General features: G+C 50.1%; 1 protein-coding gene across 4 annotated transcripts in view; it reads left to right on the forward strand.

Moving 5' to 3' along the window:
• CHD6 (chromodomain helicase DNA binding protein 6) overlaps nt 1-8,628 on the forward strand; it is a 96,379-nt gene extending 87,751 nt beyond the window's left edge. For all 4 annotated transcript variants that reach the window (XM_041398182.1, XM_041398180.1, XM_041398181.1 and 1 more), the window contains 4 exons: nt 117-305; nt 2,068-2,187; nt 3,237-3,341; nt 5,279-8,628. In XM_041398182.1, coding sequence (XP_041254116.1) covers nt 117-305; nt 2,068-2,187; nt 3,237-3,341; nt 5,279-6,169 — 1,305 coding nt within the window. In that variant the 3' untranslated portion in view covers nt 6,170-8,628. The remainder of the gene's footprint in view (nt 1-116; nt 306-2,067; nt 2,188-3,236; nt 3,342-5,278) is intronic.
• Nucleotides 8,629-12,002: the final 3,374 nt, after the last annotated feature.

Consider the following 12,002-nt stretch of genomic DNA (forward strand, 5'->3'; position numbering starts at 1 on the left):
CTGGATTAGTCTGTGTGATGGGAGCAGATGACCTGCTTTGGGAGCTGTGCTTCTCGGGGTGCACATGCATCACTGCATCTGCTGATGGGCTGTCCCTGCTCCTTCTTCCATGGCAGGATGTTCAGGAAGACCAGCCGCAGCCCCCTCAGAACAGTCCCCTCCCTGATGGGCCGGTTGCTGCTACCTCAACTCCACAGCCAGCCCCAGCTGCAGGCAGCCAAGAGAAGGCTGTCCCGAATAAGAGTCTCCTTGACTGGCTCCAGCAGCAGTCTGACTACACACTCGATGTCCCCAGCTTTGGCACAGTAAGGGTGGCCTTCAGTGGCGTGTGTGTGTGTGTGTGTGCGCGCCTGCTGTGTGTGTTGCCCTTTGTGTTACGTTTTTTCTTGTAACATGATTTGTGGTGTTCATTGGGGCTGTTCAGGGATTCATGACATGTTTAAGAGGTGAGCACTGTTCTCCTGTACAGCAACAAAAAGCACTTTCTGCTGGAGAACCCCTCTCCTTTTCCCCAGAACACAAACATGCCCAGGCGGGGGACTGTCAGTACCCTCAGGGTTCCCTGGGCATGGACCTGTCTGGCATCCTCCAGGAGCCGAGCCCTGTTACCCAGGGTCAGTTCTCCAGCTGCAGTGCATCTGTCTGCCCAATGTACAATGTGTTCCAGAAGGGCCAGGGTTGGATGGGGACAGAAATGAGAAAACAGATTTGAGGTGCTCAAAGTCTGTCTATGTTGTTCTTTTTCACTGGGGTCATTATAGGCAGTGCTGTTGTACTAAACAAGGTTCCCAGGCAAGAGAAAACCTGCTCTCTTTAAGAGCCAGACCAAAGAGGCTGTGTTGGAGGCTCTGGCCATGGATGCTCTCAGAAAACAGTGGCTCAGAGTGAGGTGCACAGTCTGTCTGATTCTTCCTGCTCTCTCATAAACCTCCACCTCTTGGTTTCACAGGTTGGTTTGCTACAGGTTTCAGCTTACTTAGGCTGTTAGACCATGTGGTAGGCAGAGCACAGGCCATGAAACAGAGCAGGAAGAAATGTGATGGTGAAACAGAGCAGGAAGAAATGTGATGGTAAAACAGAAAAGACTCTGCATCTTGTTCCTGAAGGATCATGTGCCTGAGGCAGGGATTTCCTGGAGCTTGAAGTACAGGCAAGACATTTGCATTTTAAAGCTTGTTAGAGATGAGAGGTGAGGAGCCCAACATCTGCTCAGCAGGACGGCATTTGCTTTTCAAAGTCCAGAGACATTTCCAGCTGTGTGCCCAGGGCCAGACTCTTGGAGCAGGTGTGGAGGTGCCTTGCCACTCCTTCCCAACACCCTTGCCTTCTGGGGAGGTACTGGAGCCTGCCCAGTCTGACCATACCTCTGGTGAAACTCTTGCCCCCAGAAAGCCCCCAGTGCCTCAGGCCAGCCCTGCAGGATTTCTTCTCTCCCGTGTAGGATGGATTGAGAGAGGCTTTGGGGTACTGCAGTAGCTCAGTTCAAAGGATGAACTGCACTCAGGGTTTTTTTCTGACTCTCAGGAATCTGTGCTGTCCAAGTTGTTCATTATAATGCTCCATCCCTGCAGGCACATCAGTAGTGGCTGTGCAATGACTTGGCTGTAACTCGGTAGGTTGCGGTTCCAGAGGGCTCTGATCCCAAAGAAACAGGGTGCAGCATCTCTGTGGTGAAAATAGCTGGTGAGAAGCAGGTGGCTGCACGAGAGTGACACAAGTGGCACACACAGATCTGTTCTCTCTTTACTGGCTGGATGCAGTGTCCTGTTTACAGATGCATGTATAAGAACCTGCAATGTCAGGAGTGGAGGAAAGTTAGAAAGGGCTAGGGTGCTCTAAATGGGGTACACTGGAGACCCCTTTATATCTACAAAAATCAGTTTTGCTCACTTGAGAGCTGGTCGTGTGGCAGGGACCAGTTTGTGCTGCTGGTGCTGCTCCTGCCCCAGCTTGCAGGGATTCCCTGTCCCTTGGGAGCCCATCCATGCTGCTCTCCTGCAGGGCTTGTAGCCAGCCAGGCTCATTAAGCCATCTAGTCTCATTAACATTGTCTTGTTTGCACTCCAGAATTTTTCAGACAAGCCCAAGCAGAGGAGGCAGCGCTGCAAGGACCCCAACAAACTGGACATTAGCTCTCTGACGGGAGAGGAGCGGGTGCCGGTGGTACATAAGGGTACCGGACGGCGGGTAAGCAAAGGCCTGTTCTCTGCTCTGCCCTCAGTGTCCCAAAATGCTTAGCAGACTTTGAGCTCACCTGTGGGGGAGATTTAATCCACAGAAGCCTGTGGATGAGACAAAAGTCTGGAAGAGGTCTCTAATCTACATTATGCTGTGACACATATGTGCCCGGGGACATGCAGACCTGTGCAATAAGTGACTGTCTGTGTGAAGTAAGGGATGTGGGAGTGTTGTCCCTTGCCCGGGGGCACAGACCCCTCAGTGGCAATGGGATACAGCCTTTGGCTTCAAAGCCACCTTCAGCACAGCCCTGTCTTGTGCTTTCCATCCTGGATTTGATAGTTCCCCTTAAGTTCATTGCAATATGCCACAAATTGTAACGTTGCCATGCAAATACCTTTGGTTTGTTCCTCCTTATGAGGTACAGGCCAGAACACACCAATACCCACTGCTGGGCTTGTAGAAAGTCGAGGGTTGGAAGGGCTTTTCCTTGCTTTCTGAGCAAGGAGCTTGGATTTACTTGTCTGCAGTTTAATCTCCAGGGCACTGAGGTTCACCTCTCTGAACAAGAAGGGGTGTTCAGGAGTACTTTGCATCAAAATTAGTTCTTAAACACACCCAGGACTGTACAAGGTCAGAAGGTGATATGACATTAATCACATCTAAAAGCAAAACTAAAGAGTGAGGCAGAAAGGTTGTTTCAGCCACATCTGTGCTCCCCTTTGTTGCTCTCATGCTGGCCTTTCCTGGCTGAGCGTGGGGCTTTGCCAGTTCTAACTATGGTTTTACAGAAGCTCTGTCCCTATCACTGGTCCCTGGGAGGGCAGTGGGCTGGGCCACAGAGGCTGAACCTGCCTTTTCTCCCTGAGCTGTGTGTCTGGAGGCAGCAGGCACACACCAAATCCTGCAGAAAGGCAAGTGTAGCAAGGCAAGAGTCTCCACCCCAGCCAAATTGCAGCCTGAAGCAAGAAGCTAGGGGAAGTGTAATCTTTTTTTTTTTGTATTATTTTACATAACTCTCTCTGCAATAGAGGTCATCCTTCTGCTGTGTTTTATAGTTAGGGGGAGCCACGGCACCAGCATTGAAGGAATTGCCAAGGTGGCTTGATGCAAACTTGGAGTATGCTGTTGCAGCTGACTGGGCTGACATTGTTAAGCTTTCAGTAAGTTAGAGCTTTTGGAGAAATCTGTATCATGTCATCTTTTTTTTTCCCCTCCCCATCCCCACAACCTTTCTCCAGTGAGGATCTGGGAGCACGAGGCAGGCCCTGGGCTGGGCGTGTGGGAGGGCATGGCTGCAGAGCGGGAGGTTGGCCAGGCCACAGAGAGAGGGGGCCAGCGCCCCGGGAGCGGGGCTCAGCATGCCTGGCTGCAGAGCCTTGGGGTGCTCAGGGTAGCAGGGGCAAGAGGAACGCCCTAGGAGCTGGACGGAAGGGTGTGGACAGAACATTCTCATGGGTCAAATTTTCAAAACCACCTCTAGTTGACGCTTTTCATCTGCTCCCGTGAGCTCTGCCTGCGCAGCCGCGGGCCCACCGGAGGCCCCGCAGGTCACCAGGCCTGAAGGGTCAGGCACAGCAGGGAGAGGGGCAGGATGGAGTCTCCTGTGCCACATTCATCCGCCCTGTCCATCCACCAGTCCCTGCCCCGGTGTGTGGCAGAGCCTGTGGAGAAGGAGTGCTCTCCCCTCCGGCATGCCCTGCCCCACAGGCTGGCCTGATCCAGACTTCTCCCTGCAGTTCCTCTCTCCTGCTGCCTGGTTTTGGGCTGCAGTGGTTTGTGTGATAACCTTGCAGAGGGCTGGATGGTGAATCCGTTGGTGAGTCTTAGAGGTTGGTACTGCTCTCAAATTGGTTTTTCCTTAGCGCTGGAGATTTGGCATGGTCTGTCCCACTGCCCAAGAAGTGGCTTCATGTCCAGGCTGGCATCAGGGCCCCATCTGGGCAGCCAGTCCCGGGTGAGCTGACAGCTCTTCCTTCCCCTGACTTGAGGGGACCGTCCCTTTGCCACAGAAACCACTGTGTGCCTGGAACTGCCTGGGCACCTCTCCTGTGCCCTGCTCCAGTGGCTGCATCCCATGATCATTCCCACCCCATGGACACTGAGATTTTGGAGAATGCATGCCCATCCTGGTAGGAGAGGGATGCAGAAAGATGGCTGGTGGCTCTGGGTGCTCAGGCCAGCAGGAGCTGGGGCTGCTGCCCCACAGAGCCCGGGGACATTCGTGGCCTGTGTAGCTTCTCCCACATGCCAGTGGGAGATGCTCCCCGAAGGTTCTCCCTCCTTGGGCGGGTGCTGTGCTGAGCAGACTGCCAGGCACATCTAATTCACATTTCTGCACTACAGGTGTCAACAGGAAATACTTTTCCTACCTAAATTTATTATTCAAAATGGTTCAAAGAGTGGTGATATTGATACCCAAGGGAACCACGAAGGGAAATGTTTAAATGTCTGTGTTGAGGATGCTGAAAAAGGGAGTGTTAAGCTGTGCTGTGGATCCCCCTGCACTGCTCTGTGTAACCAAATCGTCTCACCCACTTCTGGCTGCTGGGTTTTGGTCCCACGTCTCTTCTGTCAGAAGAGCTTTCTGAATGCTCCCTGGCATCTCCATGAAGCTCTGACCAGGAGCTCCTCAGACAGCATGCTCACTCTCTGTGTCATCCCATGAGCTTTGCTGTCCTGCAGAGCATTGAAAATTTGGCCCTTCCCATCTCAAGGAGGATTTTTTCACCTGTTGCTGAAGGCACAGTTAGAGCTGGGCAGGGAGCTGAGTGGGCAGTTGACACCACGCTGCCCTGGTGCTTCTTGTGCTGTGAGCAGCTGGTGCTGAGGGCTGGGGTGAAAAACAGGGTAAAAAGATGCTTCCTCCTCCCCTCCCTGAGCATTAGAGAGTGCAGGATCCTGCCAGGGCAGAGCAAGGGTGTTTTGCATTTGGCAGCATCTCTTGGGGAAAAGTTGTGTGTACCTCTCAAATTCCATATCATGTAGGCAAATATTTCTCTGCCAACACCATCTGGGACACAGATGTGGGCACGGAGAAGCCAGATTCCTTTGCTGCAGTAGTAACTGTCAGGTGTTCTCTGTTATGTCTCATTTTCAGGGTTACTTACCCGAAAACAAATTCAATCGCATCCTCACCGAGCCTGTGCTCCGGGACACCGGGCCGCGCCGGAGAGGGAGGAGGCCCCGGAATGAGCTCCTTAAAGGCCCTGGTGTCGTAGCAGATTCTTCTTCTGGAATGGGACCACTGTTCATGAACGGACTAATTGCAGGGATGGATCTAGTGGGACTTCAGAACATGAGAAATATGCAAGGGATCCCTCTGACCGGGCTGGTGGGGTTTCCTGCTGGCTTTGCGGCAGTGCCCTCGGGCGAGGATGTGAAGAGCACCCTGAGCATGTTGCCCATGATGCTCCCCGGCATGGCGACCGTTCCCCAGATGTTCGGCGTGGGAGGACTCCTCAACTCCCCGATGACGACAACTTGCACCGCGACTGCTCCGACTTCGTTAACAAGCACAACGAAAGGTGGCACGGCCAGCACCGAGAAAGCCAATGAGGAGAAACAGGGCAGCCAGGATGGGAAAAAGGAACCTCTCGCTGAAAATAAGCCTGGTCCTAGTTCATTTTCTAATCAGTCAGAATCTGCAATAACTACCAGTAGTCCTGTAGCTTTTAACCCATTTCTTATCCCAGGGATGTCTCCTGGACTGATCTATCCCTCCATGTTCCTTTCCCCTGGCATTGGCATGGCGCTGCCTGGCATCCAGCAAACCAGGCACTCGGAGGCGGCGAACCTGGAGAGCCAGAAGCGGAAGAGGAAGAAAGCGAAAGGGGAATTGGCAAATCCAGAGCCAGAAACTGTCTCACTGCCGGAAAAAGAAGCTGCAAACAGTCAAAACTGTGTGCAGCAGAGCCTGCCAGCCGTGGCAGAGAAGGAGCAGGACGGACCAGCAGAGGAGGAGCGCCAAGCAGCTCACGATCCCGATTAGACCTTTTGTTTCATTGAAAGAAAAACACAAAAAGATTGTGGCTTGTGAGTTTCTTATCCCATAAACTCTTTGTTACTTCCCCTCCCACCCTGCTCCACCTTCATAAACCTGTGTTTCCATGAGTAATATTATCTACCTAATTCCCTGTCAGAAAAAACTGGTGACATACTACATGTTAATAGTTGCAGGGTCTTGCCACTTTATTAGATAAACAGTGTTGTCTAGCTAGTATGGGAGGCACCGAATTCTCATTCTGTTTTTCCAGTCAATCATCCCAGCTGACAATAGCAAATCCAGTACTTGGTCACCCCCCGCAAATTGCTCACTCCTTTGAGAAGAAAAAGCAGCAAAAAAACAAAAGCAAAAGAAAAGTGTTTGTCTCTTGGTCTAACACACAGACAAGGGTATTTCTGTCTACAGCGACACTGAACGAAAAAGCCTATATTTGGGCTAAAAGCACAGCTATAGTAAGTGCTAATGTGTATTTTTGATTTAAAGTATTTCCCTATTTTATCATGGTTACTAGAATAGTAGTATAGACAGAAGTATATAACTAATAATTGAAAATGCATATATTCATTTCTTTGAAAGGAAAAGCATAACTGGTAGTGATATAATTTCTTGATCACCCCCACCTCAAAGGTTTGGAGACAAACTGCAGAGAGTGAAAAAACGATGTAGACATTTTTTTGTGTTTTTTAAAACCAACGTTTGGTTTTATGTTATGTGGAATTTAGTTGCCCTTTCCTTGGTAGTTACAAGAATTTTCCAGCTTGAGCTGGAAAGGTTTTGCACACTTGCATGACTTTTCTGGGGTTACTGTATCTGTAGCAGCCAGTTCCTTCATCATTCTGCTTGTCTTCAGTTCTCCTCTCTGGCATTAGTTCTCAGCTATGGCATTACAGGTGCTCTAAAGGTATTTTTTTCCAGCCATGAACAGACCACACCGATTTTAATTCTCCTATATGAACACTTAGGCTTTCTGAGTTTTTATATTTCCCACTCCTTACCCCAGAGGTGGTGTTCTTTCAGCAAACATGGAGAAGGCTGTAGGCCAGCTTCCCTCCCTGGGGAGTCCTCTGAAAAGGACCCTTGAGACTTTCAGAGCCTGAGTTTCTTACTTTGTATTGGTGGACTGTGAAGAGATGACTTTGGCTTCTTCCCATTCCATTTGCTGTTGAACAGTATTTCCAGTCCTCCAAATGATTTCAGCATCTGCATTTCAAATGGACAGGTTTTTATGCTGCCAGCGCCCTGCTCCAGCTCTGGGTACTGAGACTCCTCCACAGGCAACTCTTCTGATTTCTCCTTCCCCTCACTCCTTTCATTATTCTTTCTCTTGGGGTTGTTCTTACTTGCAGCTCATGGTCTGAGAATTGAATAAAGCCACAGTGGTGCAGCAGTAAGTGAAGGGCAGGCGGGGAGGGAGTTGGAGTGTGCTACTCATCAGTTTCACACTTGGTTGTCACAATTTACTGTATTTTTTACTTTTTTTTTCTGTTGCAGTTTTGCTAATTTATCGGATGGTCCAAATGTTTTGACATAACTATTTCAGTTTGCATTATTTATTTATGATGCTTTTTGTCATTGTCTTTTATACATTTGGGATTATAAATTATGTACATGTTAAAATTAGCATCTCAAAGAAGTCTGTTACCCGTGGTCAAAAAACCAGTTGGTTTATATTTTCGCAGAATTTATTCCCAGTTTACTGGATTGGATGGTTTTTTAAAGGATTTAGCCAATCATAATGCAATCCTTCACTCCCCCAATAATTGTGTTCTATTTAATAACATTTCTTGTAGCATAGATACTGTATCACTATCGACAGATTTCTTAGAAATGCTGCTATCTCTATTTAACTAACATTTTGTTCAGTTTTTGCCTCCAGTGGAAGCAGAAAGGGTTTTTTCAGCTGTTAAATCCAAAATCAATATAATTTATTTATGTAAAAAAAAAAGTCACGATTGATATATTTTTGAACCTTTTAAGTACTAACTTTGTTTTTATTCAGTGGAAGAACATGTACTTGCCCTAAATCCTTAAAATACAAATGCTATAAAACTTCATATATCTTCAAAGCCTTACTGTGAATGGATACAGAAATCTCTTCCGAGTCCATTTCTTGTTATGGGATGATTTTTCCAGGGTTACACGCATAAGGAACAGGGTCTAAAGTGAAATTTCTTTAATTAGCCAGCATGCTCTATGCCTTGTTCTTCCTTAGCAGACATGTATGCTACGTCTCTGGGTGTTTAGGCTTCTCTTTGCTACTTTGTGACCTTTTTGCAACCCGATATACTCTGTGGATTATTTAGACTGTAAGGCGTTAAGTGGCTGCTTCTTCTTTTCCATCATATCCCAAACAAACACCAAATTTTCACTGGTTTTCATGGCTATTCACACACATACATCCTTCACAAAATGTGCTAACAAAATAAACTGTCTGTGCTCTTGAACATGGATAAAAAGAAAAATATTTAAAAGTCAGATTTTTATTTTTTTAATTTAGTGACTAGATGATGCTTATCTTTCAGACTTGGGAGAGACTTGCTACAGATGTATATAATTTTTTTCAGCAAATATATGTGAATGTTTAATTCACCTGACTCAGTGATAAACGTGACTTGCCTTTTTCTCAGCATGATCCCTTTGAGAAGCTGTTGAAAACAGTGCTCTGGTCAGTGCTCTGGGCAGCTCCTGGCGCCCCGTGTGCTCCTCTGCTGCTTGCTCTGAGAGCTCCCACAACGCCCTGAACGACCTCGCCAGCCTGAGGGAACTCGCGTTCCACATGGTTCGCAAGATGCCAGGAGCAGCCCAAGCTCCAGGGACAGTTTAAGCACAGAGGATGCACAAGGGCTCTCTGCTGACCTGCTTTTTCCACAAGAGTGGGTGGAAGTGCAGAGACCTCTGCAGTCATCACTTACACCCTCCAAGCAGTTACAGCCCCTGGCATGTGCACAGCCCCTCCCAGCACATGGAGTACTGGCTCCTCTCCCTGCACCTCCAAGTTTTGTGCAATGCTTGTCCTAAATCTCTATGTAAGAATCTCAGGCTTTAGCAAAGCAGGCATTCATCATTGTTTCATCAGAATGATGTGCAGGACCAGCTCCATTCTTTCAAGATCCAGGAAAAAAGACGTGGAGTAAAACCAATGCTTTTATTGCTCCACCTGCTCTGTGTAAGCATCTTGTCCTGGTATTTTGTTGCTCCTTGGGGAAGAAAAAGAGAAAAGCACCCCACAGAAATGACCGGCAAATTGGTAGCATGAACTATGAATTTCCAGAGTCTCTCTTTAAAATCTGGCTCCACACACTGCAGCCTTGAACCTCGGCATCCATAATGCAGGATATTTCCTGGCAGAAGCTGCAGCAGGAGGGCCATGGAGGAGCATGTGCTGGCCTTGGGCTGTCACAGCAGTGGTGGCTGTAGTGCCTCTGTCTCTTCAGACAAGGTGTGCTGTCTGCTGGTGGTAGTGAGTGGATGTGGTGGAGGATGGGCACTGTGGGCACAGCTTGCTCCCTGTTGTGTTTTACAGGACGCAAGTGCCCCTTCCTGGAGAGAGTGAGTAAAACAGGCACAGCTGCACATCCCTGCTGTCCTTGCCTGATTTTTATCTGACAGGACACAGAGAAGTCTCATCACACATTTAGACAGGATCTCTAATTCCCTTTATGGTCACAAAAAGAGGGGAAGAATTTTCCTCAGCACTGAACCATGGTTAGGGGAGCTTTACCTAACCTAGGTGCAGATGTCTCCACTTTGGGCTCTTCAGAGTTACAAGAAAGTATTTGCAGTTGGAAATCTTGGCCAGCAGTGAGCAGAAGGCAATTTCTCTGATGTCATCTGGTTTGCATTGAAACTTGAGCTTTTCAGTGCAGTTTTGCTCCTCACCTCTTCAGGAGCCACTTCAGCCCCAGGGATTTGGAGCATGGACTGAGTCACGAGATCAAATGTGAGGAATCTCCTCACATTTTCCAACCTCAAAGCAGTTTCTGGGCACTACACTACAGGTAAAGTCCCCAAATGCTTCACACCCCATGCAGCGGTGCCCAGCTGCCCACGGCACCCGTGCTCAGCCATGGGCACCAGACAGGCAGGCAGTGCTGCCAGGAGAGTGCTGCCAGTGCCACGGAGCAGCAGCTCTGGAAAAGCGGAGGGAAGAAAATCCAGCTTCTCTCTCAATCCCCTTCCCATCAATCTGCATCAAGTGTGCCCTGTACATTTGGACAGCAGGCCTAGGAACATCATCCTCACCCTCCCATGTGGCTTTTAGGGATGCTGGTTGTTTCATGGTGCTCCCAGGGGTGGCTGGAGACCACAGGTGCAGTGCCATAGGTGGCACTAATTCCTGAAGAATCAAGATTTCACCTCAAGAGGTATAACACAATGCAAGATCTTCAACCCTGCAGAAAATCAGTCCGACTCCCCACGTGGCCTTGTTCTTCTTCCAGGGATTTTAATTCATTAACAACTCCATACAGCACCACTACCTGGCTCCATTTGCCAGTGGTCTGGATGGGATGTGACATTACTGGTTTAACTTGGAACTCAGTCCCAGCCTGCCTGAACACATCAGCTGAGGCAAGCCCAGCATGAGCCTTCAGAGGGTTTCAAGAAGTAGCAGTGTCGTGGAGCTGTTGCAGGAGCAGCTGAGGGGAGTGAAAGCCATGGCAGATGCTCCAGCCTCTCCTCTCTGGGCTCCTGCCAAGCATTGGTTGTCAAGTTTCTCAGCTGGCTGTGCTATAGCACAGACTGACATTTTACAGGAATTGCTTGTATTCTTTGGAAAAACAAAATTTTAAAGGAAAACCTCACATTGACATTTTTTTCCTCCAGAAAAGGATAGAGATTTCTGATAGAGGAATAGATGCACAAAGAACAAAGCTTGGCTCACCTTGAGGAAGACACATGTCTGGTCCTGAAGGAATGAATACGTCTGTGGGACCCAAAGCCTCAATACCCCAAATGAAACACATTTCTTGCCTGCTTATGACAGGCAGTTTTCCATGCTCTTATGGCCAATCTTTCCCCAAATAGATTTAGATGTTGGATTAAGGCTGTTTTTTATGGAAAGTGATGTTTTGGAAAGCACGGAGTTGATCTGATTCTCGGTAAGGGACCGGCCCCACCAGCCTGCAGATTCCTCAAACTGATCCCTGCACTTTGCAGAAGGGCATTTTCAAGAAAACCAACCCCACGATCTGTGAGTGGGGTCGGAGGGCAGGGCAGGGCAGGGCTGCCAAGTGAGCGGGTGCGGCGGGGCCGGGTCCTGGACGCGCCTCTGAGCATCCTCGCATCGCCGCAGGCACCGGGAGGAGGATCCGCCGCACCGGGCGTGCTCCGTGTGTTCCCGTCCCGGCGGGAGGGAGGTGGTTCAGCTATCCTGCAGTGACAGGCGGGGTCAGAGCCCTGTTCCCTATCCCCGACCCAGAGTGCGGACGCTGCGTGACTCGAGCCCCTTCCAGAGGTGCGGGAGCCGCTGCCCTGCCCACGGGGCCGGGCGGTGTCCCCACAGCCACGGCTCCGACGGATACGAGTGCTCCCACGGGAGCTCCGTCCATCAGCGCCCGTTCCTGGAGACGGCTCCGAGCGCCCGCCGCTCGGGATCGAGGCGGGGCCGCGCCGCGAGTGACGGGGAGCGCAGCCGCGGCCCGGGAGTGGGGCGTCTCCCCGGCCCGGCGGCGGGGATGCGCGGGGCCCCGAGGCCGCCGAGAAGGTACTGCACCGACGCGCGTCCCGGGGCGCTGGGGGCCGAGGAAAAGCCGCTGCTGCCGTGGCCTCCCGGAGCCGTGCGCGGGACTGGGCCGCGAGCACCGGGCGGCCCCAGCCG

The sequence above is a fragment of the Onychostruthus taczanowskii genome, unplaced genomic scaffold (assembly GCF_017590055.1).
Source record: "Onychostruthus taczanowskii isolate IOZ18803 unplaced genomic scaffold, ASM1759005v1 scaffold142, whole genome shotgun sequence".
NCBI classification, from domain to species: Eukaryota; Metazoa; Chordata; class Aves; order Passeriformes; family Passeridae; genus Onychostruthus; species Onychostruthus taczanowskii.